Source organism: Rhamphochromis longiceps, linkage group LG6 (assembly GCF_057381845.1).
Source record: "Rhamphochromis longiceps isolate RC_006_pf linkage group LG6, R_longiceps_female_GT1.1, whole genome shotgun sequence".
In the NCBI taxonomy this organism is placed as follows: Eukaryota; Metazoa; Chordata; class Actinopteri; order Cichliformes; family Cichlidae; genus Rhamphochromis; species Rhamphochromis longiceps.
Genome location: NC_140562.1, coordinates 816,751 through 831,988, shown reverse-complemented (window position 1 = coordinate 831,988; position 15,238 = coordinate 816,751). Strand labels below are relative to the sequence as shown.

Genomic DNA, 15,238 nt, shown 5'->3' with positions numbered 1-15,238 from the left:
CTAGATCCAGTAAGCAAACAGGAAGAGCTGCAATGTGTGTGCTTTTTCATTAATGAATAAATAATACAAAGCTATAGTGCAGACTACAGCGCCATCCAGCTGGTGTTCGCTCTCTCTGCGGTAGAGTATCACTTCCTGTTCCAACACATAGTGGTGTTTTTGTGTAGCTTATCTGCGTAGCAGTTTAATTATAACCTTATAGATAACGTCTTATTTCATAGGGTTAGGGTTAATCGTCCTGCTTGACAATGACGTGCCCAAAGTGAATTGACTATTTCGCTTTGGACGTCTGCTTTCAGCACCTGACGGCATGTCCGGGTGAATGAGCCGCGCTTTGTGTTTACATCTTTTTGCGGATTCTGTTTACACATTCAAAATAAAGAGAGAGAAGTTTGTTTGTTAATTTCCCCCAGGGATCAATAAAGTATTCTGATTCTGATTCTGATTCTGATTGTTTGTTTTTTGTTTCTTTAACTTTCATCAAAGTCAGAAGTATGCATACACTTCCTTATTATTTGGTAAAATTGCCCCAAAACTGTTTCACTTGGGCCACACGCTTCAGGTGTCCTTACACCAGCTTTCTGCAACAGTTTGCTGGAATCTTGGCCCACTGCTCTTGACAGAACTGGTGTAACTGGGTCAGGTTTGTAGGTCTCCTTCCTGAGCGGTATGATGGTTGTACGTTCCTGTACTTTTTATTCTCTCGTATTATTGTCTGAATGGATGAATGTGGGACCTTCAGGCATCTGAAAATTGCACCTAAAGATGAGCCACACTTGTGGAGTCTACAATTCATTTCCTGATGTCTTGGTTGATTTTCCTATGATGTCAAAGAAAGAGGCTCTGTGTTTGGGGGTGTGGTTTTACATGCATCCACAAGTGTGCCACAAATGAACTCAAATGGACTTAATTAACCGATCGAATCATCTTAAGCTCAAAATAGAAAATATCTGGAGTTTAGCTTTTGTTTAAAGACACTTGCTTTTACTTTACTTGAGAGATACTGACCTCAACAAACAGCTTGGGTTCTTCAACTGTATCTTATGGACACTCAGGTGAAGAACAGAGCTGAGCTATGAACTGATGGTCACCTGATGGTGAGTTGGGTCAGGTGGTGGGGGAGGATGCTGGACACCCCTTTAACTGCCAGTTCGACAGCATTCTGAGGGAGGCTTTGGACACTGAGTCAGAATGGACAATGTTCTGCTCCTCCATAGCTGAGCCTGCTGCAAGGAGCTGTGGCAGCAAGGTGCTTGGTGCCTGTCGTGGTGGTAACCTCCCAGAAGGGAGCCATTAAACTGAAGGCGGAGTTCTATCGGGCTTGGTTAGCCATCACTCAGCGGCCTCCAGCTCACACTGGAGGGGTTCACAGCAGGGCTGTGCGATATACTGAATATACTCAATGTATCGCAAGTTTTTCAACAAAAAGTGAAACACTGCCTGGACTGACAAACAAACCATCCTTAAAGATATTAGAACACACCAAGCTTCTGTGTTATTTGAGCCAGAGACTGCACTTGTGGATGAACAATAAAACCATTTTATATTTATTATATCAGTAATGTAACTTGCAATACAAAGTTATGAGAAGCTTAAACTTAGTTTCAGAATAATTAAATCTGAGACTTTGTTTTATTGTAAGGTTAATAAAGTTTTTGATTGTGTGACAAATAAAAATATGAACTTTAATTTTGAAAATATTTAACTATTATTAAATAACACCGGGTACAATATTGGTAATATGTGTGTTGTTCAGCAGAACAGTGACCAGTATGTTGGCTGATATACTTTATTTATATTTTAAAATAAAAGTTTGGCTGATTTTAACGTATTAAAAGGAGTGTTTTTAATAATTATTTTTTGAATAAAAGTACAGTGTTTATATTAAATGTTGTACTAGAAATAAGTTCAAGGATGATAAAAGGTCATGTGACTTTGTTGGATTCAACTTGTATGCAGCAAAATGAAAAATAAGTTACCACATGTTGTTTTTTAATTTGGTAAATAATTGATAAAGTGTTAAAAGTAGTGGTTGTGTTTGACCTCATCACCAGGATGAGTTGGAAATACCTCAAATTCCCTCAGGTGGCCTTTTGCTGGTTGGATTGCCACTACAGTCTGTAAACTGTAGAGGTAATTTTGTGAGCTCATTGGATGAGCAGTTTCTGAAATACTCAGACCAGCCCATCTGGCACCAACAACCACGCAATCTCTTTCCCCCATTCTGATACTTGCTTTGACCTTCAGCAGGTCATCATGGACATGTCTGTATGCTTAAATACTTTAATTTGCTGACGTCTGATTGGTTCACTAGATATTTGTGTTTACCGAGCAGGTGAACAGGTGTACCTGGCAAAGTGTGTGTAACCCTCAGTGTAAATAAATCCTAAGTAAATAAATCCTTTTACGAGTCCACAAGAAACACCACAAATCACAGGGCAGTCTGTGATCTTTCAGGACAGAGACATCAACAACAGTGACAGGACCCTCAGCGTCTTTCTACTGAAGCTGTCAGGCCCTGCTCAAATTTGAGCCACAAGCCTTTGGATGAAATTTAATTCAGGTCTTGACCAAAGTACATTTATGGTCAGTTCATACTGTAGATCTTCTATAAAATCGACGGTTTACACAATACTCAAAGTTTCATTTCTCAGCTTCATTTCCCTCCCAGCACTTTATGAAAGGCAAAAGCAAAAACTGCTGATGAGTAACTTTGCATCAATGTGTGGAGTATTGCAGCTTTTCATGCAGCATGATAAGGCTTCATCATGACACTGGTGACTATACAATGGTCACCATTCAGACAGAAAGGCAGTTGTTAGAGGGTGAATGGCAGGAACACTGTGTCTGCTGCCTCTTCTCTTGCCTCTGTGTATCAGTGAGTATTCAACAAAGGTTTCTATATTTAACTGCTGGTTCTTACTGCATAATTCTGTCTGTATAATATAAAAATGATTCAATGCATCGAGTTATGCCAAACCTCACAGAAACTGTGCACGGTGGGTATTCTGAATTGCTGCTCGGCACATATATGCAGACCACAGTCAGAGCCTTACCCTCTGCTGCTTGAAGTCACACAGAGGTAACCCACTCGCTCTCTGTCAGCACGCAGTCGCAGACTCGTGAGTGAGGTTGTTTTTTTTCTTTTGTTTTGCTCTTCTACTCTTAAGAGCTCCATTAGCCACACAGAGGGCACAATATGTTCTGTATTGCTTCTCAAAGTTAGCATTGGTTAGTGATCATGAGCTGTTTTAGGTTTATAAATCATTGGTTTACACCATATTCCTCTGAATTAATGTCACAAATTGACAAACTGACAGTGAGATACAGTGAAGTGTGTAGAACATGTAATTCAAATCAGAGCACGAGCAGAACAAGAGCATGAAGCTGAGATCAAACTTCATTTGCTTCCATCTATAAGGTGCAGGTCACTGAGGTCTTCTGACAGAAACCTGCTGGTGGTTCCTCGTTCTAGGCTGAAAACTAAAAGAGACTAAGTGTGTCTTCAAGGCTGTTGGCTGATAATCTATGGAATGCACTAATATTACATTTGATCTCTGCGGTCTGAATATTTGAAAGAGCAGCTCTACTTATTTGTACACACTTAATTTTAGGTAGTGGATATTATTATTGTCTTTTAATGTTTGTATTTATTTTTATTGATTATTATTGTGAAGCACTTTCTCTATAGAAACATTTTACTTTCATTTCCCTTCTGTAACTTTATGAAAGCCAAAAGCAAAAAGAGACGATAAGTAACTTTGCATAAATGTGTGGAGCTTTGCAGCTTTGCAGTTGATAAAGCTTCATAATGACACTATGTGACTATGCAGTGTCCAATATTCAAACTGAAATGCAGTCATTAGAGAGTGAATGGCAGCAACACTATGTGTGGTGCCTCTTCTCTTTTCTCTGTGTATCAGCGAGTGTTCAGCTACAGTATCTATATTTAATGGCTCTGGTGTTCACTGCGTGGTTCTGCCTTAAATCTGAGAGCAGATATTTTACAGGTACAAAGAAAAACTGGCAGTGACCTGGTGGGGCGGGGGATTCCTCTTTCAGGTGTGACGGCTAACACAGAGGTCGCTCTGCAAAAGAGAGTCATTGGAGGTGATGAATGTGAGCGACAGTATCATGTACAGCTCAGAGCAGTTTATCCACATGGACCTTCCAGCTTGTGTGGAGGCTCTTTGATCAGCGACCGCTGGATTCTGACTGCAGCTCACCGTCTGAAGCCAGGAGGGTGAGGAGATCAGAGCAGCAACTAAAACTTGTTTTTGCTATTCAGTAAAAAGTAAAATACATTCAGACAAGATGAGAAATAGAATATGGTGACCATCAGTAATCATGTTTTATGTTTGCTGTGCACATGCAGGACCATGTTTGCAAATCTAAGTGTGCATCAAGGGGGTCCGAACAAGAAGTGCAGATAACAGCAGAAGCTGAGATCTATACAGACAAAGACACCAGCACAGGCAGAGTTCATGACATCATGCTGCTGCAGCTACTAGCAGCTCTGATATCCAACCTATAAAACTACCTGACTGTGAGTTGTGGATGTTTCTGCTTCAGGTTCATGTGTTCTGACAGATACTGACACGTCGTGCTAACTTCAGTTTTAGATTCAAATGATACATTTATGTTCCTGTGGCTCAAAGTTTCTTGCTTTGAAGTTTTTTTTCTTAAAGTTTCTTCTTGACCTGAGCTCTGTGCTGTGAAGTGAGTTCAGCATATGTAGAATATATTTCCTTTATCTTATCCCAACAGTGGGAATCAGGATAAGTACTCACAGGAAGCTGCTTATCAATTCAAAGCCCTGGTTATCAAGTTAACCAGGGCTTTCAATCCTAATGGATGTGGATAAACTATACTGGCAATGCAGGTTTTAAAAAGGAAGATAAAACTGTAATATTAGAAAAATATGAAGGGTTTAAATGCATAATACAGACTGAAGGTAACAGCTGCTGCAGAAAAATCAGTGTTGTGTGTGTGTGTGTGTGTGTGTGTGTGTGTGTGTGTGTGTGTGTGTGTGTGTGTGTGTGTGTGTGTGTGTGTGTAAAATTGCTGTAGGGTAGCTTAGTAGTAAAAGCACTATATGAATGTGCAAGCACTTCAGATGCTTTGTTCAATAAGACTGGATGAAATCTATATCAATAAAGTCTAGCCCATTTGGAGACAAGCAAGAAAGACAGCAAAAATCCTGACTGACATCACGGCCTATCATTACACAGGAGAATCTGATGGATCATTAATCAAGTATTTCATTTAATTAATGTTTGAAAGACAGTTTCAGCTTTTATTCTGTCAGCTACAAACTTTCTGCTGTTTATTAGTTTAAGAGAAAATAAAACTTAATATAACAACAGAATTTAAACATAGGCTGCAAACTGAAAAATGTCTATGAAAAAATGCTATTGAAGAATTTTAGCCCCTCCCACTGTCCATGTAGTACAGTAGGAGGGTCTAAAGTTGAAAGTTTCAAGGGATTTTCCAGGAATGGTGATGCTGCTTTTCTGGACAAATGATCTCTAAACTTGAACTTAACCAGAGGGATATAGTACAAAGAAAATTCAACAAGGCTTGGCTTACTTTGTGTTAGCTGGCTTGAGAAAACGTAAAACACCAGTCAGTGTCACGCCGCCGGGTATATCAACTTCTCTTTTAAGCTGTGCTTTCTGCTTCACGCTCCGTGCCCACGCATGTAACAAGGGCTGCTACAAGGCCCTTTAAAACAGGAAGTAGCATGTGCTGCAGTGAGCTTGAATGGTTTCCCAATGCGTTGAGCAAGCACAGTGCAAGCATGCTAGCCAGGTGTGGTGCGTGATGATAAAGTGGTGACTAAAACTCTATAAAGGACATAACTAATATAACAGCAGGTCAGGGTTACTCTTACAATTTTCTCTGGTAAGAAGTCAAAATCCTTCATATAGAACTCTGAAGTTACCTGGAGAGATGAGATCCTGCTTCATAGTACAGGCCTCAGGGCAACATTTCAAAGTTAACGTGCAAAACAATCAATATATGTATTTGTATGTAACTGACAAAAAAAGGAGAGAAAAGCGTCCAAACACTTCTTGTGTCATTCCAGAGTTGAGGTCGCAGGTTATGGTGCCACCACTGGACTAGCTAATGAGAAAAGAAGGAAGATGATTTTTAACAAATTTGTTGTATTAAGAAAAAAGAAAACAAACCATCCAAACTGTTACTTTATTAGTAAAGAGATGTTGCAGATATTTGTACTGAAATTGTATTTTTCTTCATTTCTAATGTGTTCAAAGTAAAAACAAGCTTTTCCTGTGAGCTCAGACCATTTTATTTCTTTCTGCTGCATTTCTGCATAAAATACAAATCTGCATCATTTTTTAAAAAAGTGCTTTAAGCTGAACTAATTGTCCCTTTTTTCTAGAACCTGGTGAATCACCCTCTCTTCACTGTGCAGAGACTGAGGTTGTCAGCTGTACAGAGCTCAATGATATTTTACTGAAAAAATTCCCCGAGGTCCACCGAGTCAGGAGCTATCAGCACTGGTTCTGTGGACAAAGTCCTGGGAAAGATATATGTCGAGTGAGTTTGCATGATCCCTCAGCTCACAGCTGCATTTATTAAACATTCAAAATACAGAAAGATTTTATAAACCTGGGAAACTGTATTTCTGTCTTGCAGGGAGACTCTGGTGGAGGAGTGGTTCATAATGGCAGGATTTATGGGGTCTCTTCTTTTGTGGGAGATCCAGACTTTGTATGCAGAGCACCGGCTGCCTTCATGGACCTCTGTGATCCTGAGTATGCAGATTGGATCAGGAAAACTATCAACCCATAAAAAGCTGTGAGGTGTGGATAACTGTAAACAAGCTGAAATAAATAATCTTTTAGAGTTTAGCTTTGGTTTCTTTTATTCTGTTTGATATAAGCAGTAGAGGATTTCAGAATTTCTGTTTTATTTGCCAAAAGACGTTTTTTCAGCTGCACCCACACACAGTTTCTTTAGATAACTTCAACTGCAGAAAGTAAAAACTCAGCATTAAGTTTCAAATGCAGTTTTAAAGATAATGATAATATGGTGTCCCTGAATACTGAAACTGCAAAAGTTTTTTCTATTGACGGATGAATAAAAGTTGTGTTTTATTAAAAGTTGAATAAAACACAACAGAAATAGAAAAAAACGTTCTCATCCTAAAACTTGGTGACAAAGTGGAACATGGTAAGGAAACACTCACTTAAGTGCTGTCATTACTCAAAGGTTCCTGATAATCATGCATGAAGTGATTTCTGGAGGGGAATGAAACTTAACTGAACTGCTCCCTGTGACATTTTGACCTGTCAAACGCAGGCGTAACTCCTGTTATTCATCGTTGTATTGCAGGTCTGCTGTGCACGACGTCTGTGAATCTGAGTAATTTGGTACAGATGAAGGAATAAGACTGCTCAGATGCTTTGGGTGTCACGTAATGATCCCTCAGGTTTGGGTGTCTTTGGTGCCCTTTGATTTCAATCTACCTGCACATTGAACAGAAATCCTGCCATGACAGAACACACTAATGCCTTTTCAAGGGAGAACCGATCCGAATCGGAGCTGTCAGCCCCAAGTTCTCTGCAGTCATCAAATCAAGCATAATCTGGTTTGAACAGGCTCCCTGCCTCACTGCAAAAGCCTTTTTACCAGCTGCTGTTTGACAAATTGCAAAGCCTCTGAAGAGACTTTAGAAAGGGGGAAAAAGGATACGAAGAAAAAGCTGAACAAAAAGCTATCCATGCACTGTTTAACATTTCACTTGGAGTTTATTGACTGTATTCTATCTGTGGATTGCATTATAGCTTCTCTGAGAGCTTTGCTCCCTGAAGATTTTATGATCTGTGAACGCTGAGTCTCTCTTGTGGCTGTAAACCAGTCTGCTCAGCATGGCACTGCATGGCAGAGTTTCTCTCCATTTTTTTGAATCACCTTTGCTCAGTTGTGCTCCTAACTGGTCTCCTGAGTTTGGCTGTATTCCTGGACTTTGCCCTTTAGTTACTCTTCAGTCTCTTTGACACACAGGCTGCCAAATTTGAAATAACATTTTTAGTTTTGGAAAAAGAAGAGCGTGTCTAGCAAATTCTTGCACATCCTTGTTCTTAAATAGCACTTTTCTACTCAAGCACTCAAAGTACTTTATACACCTCATTCACCCACTCATACAAGCACTTTTCTGTACCTAAGTTCTTTCTATCTAACATTCATACTCTGATGGACACATGAAAGAGCAGTTTGGGGTTCAGTATCGTGTCCAAGGATACTTTGAGATACAGATCAGATCAGGCAGCGATCGAACCTCCAACCTTCTGATCGGTACTAATTGGACGTTTGCTGCTGCACATGTAGCATCACAGCTTAGAAGATGGTGGTGTGGAAATGTGTTTCCCATTAACAATTGACTAAGAAACTCTTAGTCAAGGGTTAACGTCACTAATGTCAGTATTTTCACTGATCTTCATTAGATTAGATAAACATTGTGCCTTAAACCTGAGCTGTACAGGAAAATAGATTTCTGATACACATGTACATAAACAAATAAAGAGAGATGTTTCCCACCTGCTGAGAAGACAACAAATGCATAACCTGATTACCACCATTAATCTCACATCCACTGATTTCTGGCACCTATAAGTGAGATTGATTTCACTGTCCTGCTGTCTTGGCCTTTAGGAGAACACAGTGAAACAGATGAAGCTTGCACCAGATGGTGGGAACACAATGATCGTGGTCTTAGACACAGCATCCACACTCTGTACATGATAGTGTGTGTGTGGTGCTGTTTGCAGGAACTTGATGAGGCTTTGCTTAAGTGGAAATCCACTGATGTTCAAGCCCCAGGGAAGTGGGCGGGGGGATAGGACCTCTGGGGCCCTCTTCCTGATGGAGCCCTACCTGACTCCTTTCACTGCTAAAGCAAGAATGGTGCCACAGCTCATTGAAACAATACTTCATTTCATCAGAATCATCAAATGATTGTGTTAAAAACAACCGCCCAGTGTACTTGCATGGCAAACATCGTGATTAGATATTCAAGAAGAGCCTCTTAAAGATGAAGGTCTGTGTCTCTTGACCTAAACACATAATCCAGTTAAATCTGATTTATGTTCATTAATGCCCCTCACACTGTAACTTAAAGTAATAAATCGGTCACTGATTAACTACAGAAGTACGTCTGTGAGCATAAAGATGTAAGCCTTGGACCATCAGGATAAAATGTGGTTGGGAAACTTAACAAGCTTTGATAAAACTTCATCAGTAGCTCAAGCAAGACCTCAAAACCTTCGATCACCACGGGTGGTTAGCAGACTGTGGTTGTACCATGCAGCCTAACAACATGCAGTAAATTGCAGGTTAAAGCAGTCTGCTTACACATTGTTAAACAAGGGAAGGGAACTAATGTGGCCATCACATTACCCTTTTGTCCCATTTCATCCCAGGACTTGATTCAATTGCTGCTCACTTTCTACAGTACTTAAAACTGATCAGTAGGACCTGAAACTGCAAACATTCAAACATTCAGGCCAACAATCAGTTGGTGAACATATTAATCTACTACAATTAGCAAAAATGAATAAATAAACAGAAGAAAGTTAGAGTGATATCAGAGTCATGCAAGTTTTTGACCAGCAGGTTAAACTTATGCAAATTAGCTTCATCCAGGCTCATGAAAACACTGTCCTGCTTATAAACAGCAGATCATTTGTGTCAGTGTCAGGATGGTTTATATTTGAGCTTTTAGTTCACACAGAACAATTTTTATTAATTGTTTTTAGCGATTACGAAAGTCTGTGAATCCCCAAATTGTTCAGTTGTTCTCTTTGCTCCCCATGAGGTCACTTTCACCATGTGACAAAAACAACACCCCACTCTACACACTCGGGCCACCAGCAACTTTCTAAATCCTCAATAAAAAGCTGACAGGTTGCAATGATGTTCCAAAGAACTTATTAAGAAAACAACTAAATACACAGAAAATGTTATGAAAATTGGTTTATTTTATATCTCATAGTTTTAAATGATGCAATAAAAATATGTATAAAACATCACAAACTGTAATATTTTACAAATGCTTACGTCCTGCTGATGCAATGGAGACATCTTCCAGTGACAGTCTTCATCAGTGTGAGTGTGAGGAGGATCCTAAACCCACCGACACAGAAGTGCATGTTCACAACTCCCTCTGTGCAGGCGGGGTCAGGACCCTCCTCACCCTGGGTGAGGAGGGTTGGTGCTGTGGCCAGTCAGGTATGAAGTGCTGAGAGTGGATCTTTGGTCCTCTGTGCAGCTCTGTCCACTCTCAGCTGCCCTGCAAAGTAATAACACGAGAAAGACGTCATTTTAACACAAAACAGCATTTTCATTGTTGGTAGCTGCAGTATGTTGTTAAAAAGCAATTTTAAACCCAACGTATACACATGAAAAATATAAATAAAGCTAAACCTACAGTGCTGCTGACATAGGATGATGATTTATACCAACTATTGGAAGAATTTTGTCTTCAATACAGTTTGTTGTCAATGTGAGGTGATAACTTACATAGTTGGAACACAGCACCACTCTCCCGTTTTTCACTTGGTCATCCATCCTTCTCATCAGGTTGGTCGGGGTAAGGCTGTCTTCTGGGTGGGGTGTTTGCTCCATCTTGGACGTAACTGGAAGTAATAACAACTAAAAAACGACCTTTAATTCACAATGTAATATTAATATTAATGTCACATATCAAGAAAAAAAGAAATACATTTCACATGTGCGAGTCACATGTTCATATATCTGTAAAAACAAAAACACAAAGGCAAAGTTTAAAAACACGTTCTAACATAAACTAATCAGAGTCACTGTCATCCATGGAAAGGTTAAAAGGCCTCTCCCAGAAACGTCTGACTCCAAAACTACCTGAGGATGTTGAAGGGGCATCAAACTGGTCACTCACCTTGCACCTCTTTGCACTTACCTCTTCGGTGCAGATGTCTTCTCTGCTTCTCTTTTCTGAGGAAGGAGCAGCAGAGAGATCAGCTGAGGAAGCAGATGACAGAGCAGCTGAGAAAGGAGCAGCAGAGGGAGCGGCTGAGGAAGGAGCAGCAGAGGGAGCAGCAGAGGAAGCAGCTGAGGAGGGAGCAGCAGAGAGAGCAGCTGAGGAAGGAGCAGCAGAGGGAGCAGCTGAGGAAGAAGCAGCAGAGGGAGCAGCTGAGGAAGGAGCAGCAGAGGGAGCAGCTGAGGAAGGAGCAGCAGAGGGAGCAGCTGGGGGAGGAGCAGCTGGGGGAGGAGCAGCTGGCGGATCACCAACCTGGGCAACAACTCGAGGGAAGAATGGGGCATTGGCCTGGCCGAAAGGCGGCATGGGGATGGGGGCAGCACCTGGAGCAATAGGACGTTGCCAATCGTGCCAAAACGGCTCTGGAGGGTGCTCCCGGATGAGAGGGGAATCATCTCTCTCATCCATGGTGTCATACCCAGAGTCATCGCTAAGCCAATCCCCCCACTCTTCTGAGTCGCTCCAGTCAGATGAATTGTCAGTCTGTTCACTCACCTCTTCATCGTCTATAGGTAGGTAGGGGGGGTACTCACCATACTCACCTTGCTGTTCACCGTCATCAGCATCTGGTGCTTCATGAGAAGAGGGTGAGGGTGAGAAAGGGATAAAATACCTACCATACTCACCTTGCTGTTCACTGTCATCAGCATCTGGTGCTTCATGAGATAAGGGTGAGGATGAGAGAGGGATAAAATACTCACCATACTCACCTTCGCTGATACGCTGGGTATCAGTGTCCTGAGCTTCACCAGAAGAGGTGGTGCTCTGGAGACTGTCATCCAGGATCCTGATGACTTCAGGAAGGCCTTCTTCTGCAGGGCGTTCAACCACATAGTCAAGACGCCCTGTGAGGAAACAATTTTTAAAATAACATTAGGAATGTAATAGACACCCAGTGTTAAAGCAACAGACCTACATCTGTTAGTTTGAGCAGAGGATGAGAGAAAAGCATTTTATGCCAGACTGAATGACACTTCTACTTGTTCAATCTTTAAGTCAAGTTTTTTAATAGAAGACCACCAAACCTCCACCAAGGCAGCTCACTCTGTGTACTTTTAAGGTGACACTATATTGACACTATATATGTCACTGTATTTTGTGTACATTCAATTTGTTTTATTTGTTCTTTGTAAGCCTTTATGCAAACACTATGTTGGAATAGGTAATGGATAATAGGTATTGATTTGTAAATAGCCGGACATGAGTAACTTATTATATAAATATACTACAGTACATTTATAACTAACCATGCAGCTCATTCTCCTGTTTTATTTACAATTCACGATGTCACACATTTTGAAAAAAGCTCATAGGTTAAATATGTGGATGCAAACCATAATGTAACATTTAGACCACATGTACCAATCGCATGTCCTAAATATAAAAAAAAACAAAACACACACACACACATATATATATATATATATATATATATATATATATATATATATATATATATATATATATATATATATAGTCCATCATGGAAGGACAGGCCCCTGCACGGTATGTACCACCGGCAGATAGAGGAGGTGGCTGATATCCAGAAATCCTACCAGTGGCTGGACAAAGCTGGACTGAAAGACAGCACAGAGGCACTAATCATGGCAGCACAAGAACAAGCTCTGAGCACAAGATCCATAGAGGCTGGGGTCTATCACACCAGGCAAGACCCCAGGTGCAGGCTGTGTAAAGATGCCCCAGAGACAATCCAGCACATAACAGCAGGGTGCAAGATGCTAGCAGGCAAGGCATACATGGAACGCCATAACCAAGTGGCCGGCATAGTGTACAGGAACATCTGTGCCGAGTATAACCTGGAAGTCCCGAGGTCAAAATGGGAGATGCCCCCAAGGGTGGTGGAGAATGACCGAGCTAAGATCCTGTGGGACTTCCAGATACAGACGGACAAAATGGTGGTGGCTAACCAACCGGACATAGTGGTGGTAGACAAACAGAAGAAGACGGCTGTAGTGATCGATGTAGCGGTTCCGAATGACAGCAATATCAGGAAGAAGGAACACGAGAAGCTGGAGAAATACCAAGGGCTCAGAGAAGAGCTCGAGAGGATGTGGAGGGTGAAGGTAACGGTGGTCCCCGTGGTAATCGGAGCACTAGGTGCGGTGACTCCCAAGCTAGGCGAGTGGCTCCAGCAGATCCCGGGAACAACATCGGAGATCTCTGTCCAGAAGAGCGCAGTCCTGGGAACAGCTAAGATACTGCGCAGGACCCTCAAGCTCCCAGGCCTCTGGTAGAGGATCCGAGCTTGAAGGATAAACCGCCCGCAGGGGCGTGCTGGGTGTTTTTATATATATATATATATATATATATATATATATATATATATATATATATATATATATATATTTGTTTTTTATATTTGTTTTTTTTATTTGTTTTTTTTTAAATAAAAACACAACCTCCTTGGCAAGAGTAAAAATTGCACACACAAAGCTCTGCAGGTATGTCTGAAAATGATGGTCAAGTGAAAAACAAACAAACAGAAACTCTTAACCCAGAATCCACATTTTTAGAAATGTGCACAAGGACTGTATCTGCCATAAGGACAGATACATCTAATCTGTGGTTAACTTGCTATCACTGTGTAAATATCCCTGTGTACAATATCTCTCTCTGCTATCTAATAAGGTTAAAAGCATTACCATAACAGAAGATGGGTCTTAATGCCATTATTACTACTGTTTTCATATTCTTTTGATATTATTTTATTTGCATTTTTTTATCTTTGTGTTTTGCAGCAGAGAAAAAATATAGTTTATGTCAATAAAGCCTTTGATCCGGAGAAGAAAAGGATGTCAGGAGGGGACCTGGATCTGTGTGTTTACGCCTGCGTGTTCTGACCCGTGACATCTTGAAGATGCCGTTACCACAGAAACTGATTTTTGGGCATTTTACAAATTTTAGTCCATTAAGCTATTTTTAACCATTTCATTTTAAAGAAAAGTGTCAAATTTGAAGCCTTCAAGTCAAAGTAACACCTTTTTTTCATATTCATACACCAGTCGTTAATAATTTCTACACCTCTCCCGGAAAATTTTAAACATACAAACAATTTACGGGAAACAGACTTGAAATACACATATTTGATCACGTTAAAACTTGATATTCACACTGGAACTTGTTAAATTATTACAGTAATTTACATTTAAAGAAATTTTCACACTTACCTGCAGCGAAGTCCAGGTGACAGTCGGGGAGTCCGGGTCCACGGCGAGCCATCTTCAAACTTGAAAAACAAAAACAAGTACAAACGATGAAGTACTTGTTCTGCTCTCAAGTTATATCCACTTTTAGTGAAATAGTTTGCAAAACTTAGCTTTCCACAGGCTGAGGTTGGAGCAGGTCGAAACAAGTCCACGAGCAAGTGTAAACGGACGTTTGGAACCTTGTGCAGCATTTATATACCCTCGGCGGCCATGGTTACGGTTGTCAACGTGTACGGGATAGAACTATCCGGTTGTCCAGTCTGACCTCACTAGCCGTGTCTGGGTCTAAACTCCGCTGCAGGTCCATATATCAAACGATCACTATGGCATTACTGAGAGTTGAAAAACTGTCTAAAGTCTTTCATTTTTAATAAAATGATCAGCGTTCTGCTCTACCAGGTGTAACAATTGAGTTTAACATCCAGGCATCCATGAAAACGGAATTTATGACATTTAACAGAGTTAGAAGTTAGCAGGGAGTTAGCTCGCTAGCTTCTATCTAAATACAATATAGCATGTCCTGACTGCAGGTTTTGGAAACAAATTCAAACGTACAGCTCTGCTATCACTTCCAGCATAAATGAAGACAGAAAACTAAACAGCAGTGACGTTTGTAGGGTTACTGAAGTTGGGCTAGCTGGTATATAATGATGTGCTACGTGACCGCTAGCGACACAGCTATGTTAGCATAATATAAACAAGCTAACTTTTTTCCACTCGATAAAAGTTAATGTGAGTGTTCTCGGTGGTCAGGAACAAATGTAATCGCATGGCAGGATGCTGTAAAAGGACCAAACTTCAGCCAGGAGGACAACTGAGATAATCCATCCACAATACGAGGTTAGTCATTCATATACTGCTGCATGGGCTGGGCTGTAGTTACATCCTAAGGTTTTAAAAACTGAGCTTAAATAAATGATTAGCGGTAATAAAAGCCGAGGGAGGTCAACAGTGATCACTGACTGTT

The 15,238-nt window shown here is 40.7% G+C and overlaps 1 protein-coding gene across 1 annotated transcript; it reads right to left on the bottom strand.

The window, feature by feature from the left end:
* Positions 1-10,834: 10,834 nt before the first annotated feature.
* Positions 10,835-14,284, bottom strand: LOC146667054 (uncharacterized). The gene is made up of 2 exons (XM_085408890.1): positions 14,233-14,284; positions 10,835-11,889 (listed from the first exon to the last, which is right to left on the bottom strand). The coding sequence occupies exons 1-2, from the start codon at positions 14,282-14,284 to the stop codon at positions 10,835-10,837; spliced, it is 1,107 nt and encodes a 368-aa protein (XP_085265016.1).
* Positions 14,285-15,238: the final 954 nt, after the last annotated feature.

Coding starts and splice junctions, on each gene's coding strand:
- LOC146667054 (XM_085408890.1), bottom strand. CDS start 14,284: ATGGCTCGCCGTGGACCCGGACTCCCCGACTGTCACCTGGACTTCGCT. Junction 11,890..14,232: donor TCACCTGGACTTCGCTGCAG/GTAAGTGTGAAA, acceptor GTTTCCTCACAG/GGCGTCTTGACTATGTGGTT.